At 44.4% G+C, this 4,648-nt stretch overlaps 2 protein-coding genes across 2 annotated transcripts in view; both read right to left on the bottom strand.

The window, feature by feature from the left end:
* panx2 (pannexin 2) overlaps positions 1–3,542 on the bottom strand; it is a 10,399-nt gene extending 6,857 nt beyond the window's left edge. Inside the window, exons 1-2 of the mRNA XM_032522593.1 lie at positions 3,440–3,542; positions 191–901 (exon numbers count right to left, since the gene is read on the bottom strand). Coding sequence (XP_032378484.1) covers positions 191–419 — 229 coding nt within the window. The 5' untranslated portion in view covers positions 420–901; positions 3,440–3,542. The remainder of the gene's footprint in view (positions 1–190; positions 902–3,439) is intronic.
* A 496-nt stretch (positions 3,543–4,038) lies between these two features.
* Positions 4,039–4,648, bottom strand: part of mlc1 (modulator of VRAC current 1) — a 7,035-nt gene continuing 6,425 nt past the window's right edge. Inside the window, exon 13 of the transcript XR_004332954.1 lies at positions 4,039–4,050. The gene's annotated coding sequence lies outside the window, so the exon portion shown is untranslated. The remainder of the gene's footprint in view (positions 4,051–4,648) is intronic.

A 4,648-nucleotide genomic window follows, 5' to 3' on the forward strand; every position in this document is an offset into this window, starting at 1 on the left:
GACTACTGTGATTTCAACTGTAATACTTTGTAATACTACTGGGATTTTGGCATGTTGACGAGGTTGTAATGTAAACTTTAGATCATTCTACTGTAAAAATCATATACAGTAGTGTTACTACCATTGTTTACAGTGCTTGCCTTGACATTTTCCTATGGCAATTAACGCCCTCTTGTGGCAGAACTCTTACCTGCAAAGTTCCTTGTGAAGACTAGGGTGACCAGCAGGATGGGGATGATGACCGTCCCTATAGTGACAACACGATCAAAGGGCAGCTCCAGTTTGAGCTGCACCATGAGGCCAGACAGTAATCCGCCCCTCTCATCCTGAGAGGAGCCGGGCAGGATCAGCTCCTTCAGCTTCTCGCCGGCGAGTAAAGCCGTAGCCATGTCTAGGTTTTGATCGAGGATGTTCTGCATCCGGAACACAAAGGGCACACACTACCACCTCCCTCTGGACTGGAGGGGAGGCCAGACACTCCCTGCTGAAGTTAAAAACTCCTCAACACTGCGTGAGACACACATACACTCGGAGACAGGCCCACACACACATACAGCAATGTGTGGCCAAGTTCAGCCCCTGTCACCATACGTGGGAAAGCAGCGGGTCATACTGTGAAGTCTGTGTTCTTCGGAGCTTTGGGTTTTCTACAGTTTCCCACAGCTCTTCTCCTTTAGAAGAACAGGCATAACATTCAGAAGCACACTCCTCACTCAGCCTCTTGGGTGTGCATCCCTAAGTTTTGCTCCATTTCTACAGTGCCTGGCCTCAGTCCACACGCTCCGTGTGGCAGATTGAGGAATGAGCTGAGTTTAGGAGGTGTCCTTGCAATCCCCAGGAAGAGTGATTGCTTGAGGTGTTACGTGAGCTTCGGGAAGGAGAAGCTCTGACCAATCCTGTCCTGATAGAAAGGATAACCAGTTAGGGTGGAACACTAAATGCATTCAAAAAAACAAATCCAGTGAAGCAGAAAAAGACAGATAATTAGTGTGACCATCTTTCAAAGGGGCCGTATAGTGTAAATTTGTATTGTCTCACACCTTCCTCAGGAAAACTCTCTGTTCCAATCAATTGTCCTCTACTGTGCAGTCAAGTGGCTGAGGACGACTAATCCTCACTCCGTGACCAGATGAGGGTGGGAATGTGGTCATAATTTGAGGGGGTATTTGCCTTTAATCAAGCAAGGACACTAAAAGGCAAATGTATTCTTCATTGATAAAAACGGAATTTATTGAGTAAATTGAGAAAAGCATCGACCACTGAACACTGACTTTAAACGATTCGTCCACTGACCCTCTCTGTACTCCTGGTGGTCATTATCTCCGTGGAACAGTGTGTTCCCGCTGGAATATCAGGTGAAGCCACACACGTGTCAGGGGGTGTGAGCGTGTGTGCATGTGTGAGTGTGTATGCATGTAGGCAAGAGCATGCATTATGCTTGTGCAGTGTGTGTGCAGGGTGGAAACTGCTCCTGCTGCATGCTCATTTCACTTGAAGGTTAAGTGATTGTCCTCGGTGAGGAGTGTATATACATTATACATTAACCCTTCCCATCAACAATCCTTAACCTCTCCCTCTCCTTCCCCTTTTACTTTCTCTCGCCATTACTGTAGTCCTTCTGCCTTTCCTCTCAATTTCTTGTCATTATGCAAAAACACAGCTCATCTATGAAATCCTTAAAAGCCAAGCCCTCTAATCCAGGGACAGAAAGTGTTCTTAATATCCCGGGGAGTGGAACCTTGAGATGCGGTTTCATTAGTACAGGGGACACTTAGCGTGCTCTCAACAGCATGGTGAGAAAGATCATAAGGAGAGGATTTCTGTGTTTCTGTGTTAAAGGACCAGTGTGTAGGATTTTGTTGTAATTAGCGTTGAGGTTGCAGATTGTAACCAACTGTATACCCTTTCCCTCAGCCCTCCCTTTCCAAACGAGTAGTAAAGCTACGGTGACTTTAAGGATACATAAAAACGCAAAAGGCATTTGGTTTGTCCATTCTGAGCTACTGTAGAATGGAAAACATGGCGGGCTCCATGGAAGAATTGATGAGGGCACAATGACTCTTAATTTAAAAAAAACCCCACAATGACTTGATTTCGAGGAACTATACACTAATAAAAATACAATTATGGATATTTGATTTCTATTTTTCCCCTAAATCCTAAACACTGATCAGTTAATGCTGACATCATGCAGTGATGGAAGGTATACCTGAGAAAGAGAACAATATGTCCCTTTTGGGAAACCATAACATACAGTACTGATTTAGCACCGCTCTGTCCACACACTGCCTAGTAACAATCAAGAAAACTTTATCCACATCCTCAAACTGGCCTAAAGGAAGAGAGGAAATACACTTTGCATAATTTAAAGTTACAGCATCACATCTTAAGTGCTTGCTTAGAGGCTGCACTGATGTCTGTATGCCATTGGAACTGCAGTCCAACGGATGATGCCCTTCAGTTGGATGACGCGATCAGTGTTTAGAGAGACAATAGTCTCTCTAAAACGGCAGTCCTTTTGACATGTCATTGCAGGGTAAACACAGGTGAAATTGACCAAATGGCCCCAGATTATAATCCCATTCAATTTAGTGAATTCCAATAAGCAAGCATGCTATCTTGTACCACGGTTCTGGCCCACCTGAAAAGAACAGGGCTATAATTAATGTTATTAATCAAGCCTTTGTTTGCCCTCCAATGACATGTCGAAATAGCTTCTGTAAAAACGTCCTATCCCACATTCTTTGGCTACTACAGCATCCTGCTCCCCCTTCATGCATTATGAATTAGATGATGGCTGAAGAGGGAAGAACTTTTAGTGCGCATGGATCTGAAACTTAATCTTAGGCAGCCTGTAAACAAATCTGACCAGATAACTATGGCAGACCAAGGATACATTTTTAGAAAGATACAGTGTTATACTAACACCAAGAAAACACTATAAAGTAGCCTATCTTCACTGTTTTCTCACTTTTGGACTGATCAGTAAGTCCCTATGGGAACACTGCAGGAAGGTTTCACCAGAGGATCACCATGTCCTAGTTAACTCATGAGCTAGGAGTCTGGGAGTCCAGCACGCTGGGAGAATCCCAACCAGGAGGAGCACACTTCCACCAGGCATTGCGTTGCAGTGGATTGCAGCTGCTTGGGGATGACGAGCCGTTTCAGCACCGGAGTGGCGGATAGCTCCCGGATAGCCAGGGACAAGCTGCTAAATATCAAGAGATAGAGTGTGTGTGCTGCTCTGTGTCTGTGTGTGCTGAGAGTGCACGAGAGAAGAGAGAGATCCTACTGCCGGAGTCTCTTAAGATGCTCAATGCCTGCTTCACCTGTCCACACTGGAAAGACTAGCATCAGAAAAGCAACACTCACTCTGTGGTGCTAACAAACGAGCCATGTGCATGCATTGGGGGAAATGGTAAAAAAAAAATCAACTCACCATGTCTTGCTGCATCTCCCAGCACGGTAAGAGTTAATCTGCAGTGCGGGCGAGCAGTTACAGCATGTATCCGGTTTGTTCCGCCTTCCCCCCCCCCACTCCCCTCCCTCCAACCTGCTCCTCTCTCCCTTCCCTGCCCTGCCTCTTCCTCAGGAACAAGGCATGCGATAACACATTAAGATTCTCTAGTTCATGTTCACAAGGACAGGTGGTGTGTGAGCGGAGATGCTGAAAGACACATTTAATTACGCGGTAGAAATTGATATATTCTACACATCCCTCTTATTAATAGGTGTAGCCTACCCAGGCTGACCATCATCTATGGTCCAGGCTGACCATTATCAATGATATCTGGGAATCATAACCAGAAATGATGGAGGAGACTTCACACATGACGAGTCCAATGAATTTAGATTAAATGCAGCTTCATTCAATTATTTAACAAGGAAGATAACCAGGTGTCTCCAAAGTGTCTCTATGAACATCAGAATAACTCCTCCATTATATTATTTTCTTCTTGTCCTCACACATGGCAGTTGCACATTCCAATCTATTCCTGCGAACTAGTGTCCCCTTTAGGGAAGAACCTTAGAACAGATGCATTTTAAAACCTGTATGCTGAAATATTCCAACCTGTCAATCTATGGTCCAGGCTGACCATCGTCTATGGGCCAGGCTGACCATCATCTATAGTCCAGGCTGAGCATCATCTAGCATCAGCACAGGCATCAGTTAGGGGATCGTGCAGCAGAGGGTAACCAGTTTGAAATGGAGTAAAGCCTTCCATGGAGGAACCATCATTTAATGGCATGGGCTACTTGTATTTTACGAAATGCCTATGTAAAGATTGTTACAAGATAGTTTCTGGAAAGATTTTTCAGGGAAGCGCAATAAATGAATGGCTTTACATAGCCATTATTGTAACACATTATTAATAGCTAGTGCTCTTGCCGAGTGACACATATTTCCTTTTTAATGTAACAGTAGACTACATCACTGTAGAGCCGGGGGCAGTGGTACAGCAGTTTGTTCCTCCAGCAGCCTTGTGCTCTCTGTTGGGATTATTGGGGCAACGAGGCTATGTGATGTTCTTCAGCCGGACCGAGCCACAAGTCAGTATTTCCTCAAGCTGGATTCCTAGATATACATCTATCTATATGTATATATAGATAGATGTATATACAGTATATATATATATATATATATATA

This window comes from Etheostoma spectabile, chromosome 8 (assembly GCF_008692095.1).
Source record: "Etheostoma spectabile isolate EspeVRDwgs_2016 chromosome 8, UIUC_Espe_1.0, whole genome shotgun sequence".
Lineage (NCBI taxonomy): Eukaryota > Metazoa > Chordata > Actinopteri > Perciformes > Percidae > Etheostoma > Etheostoma spectabile.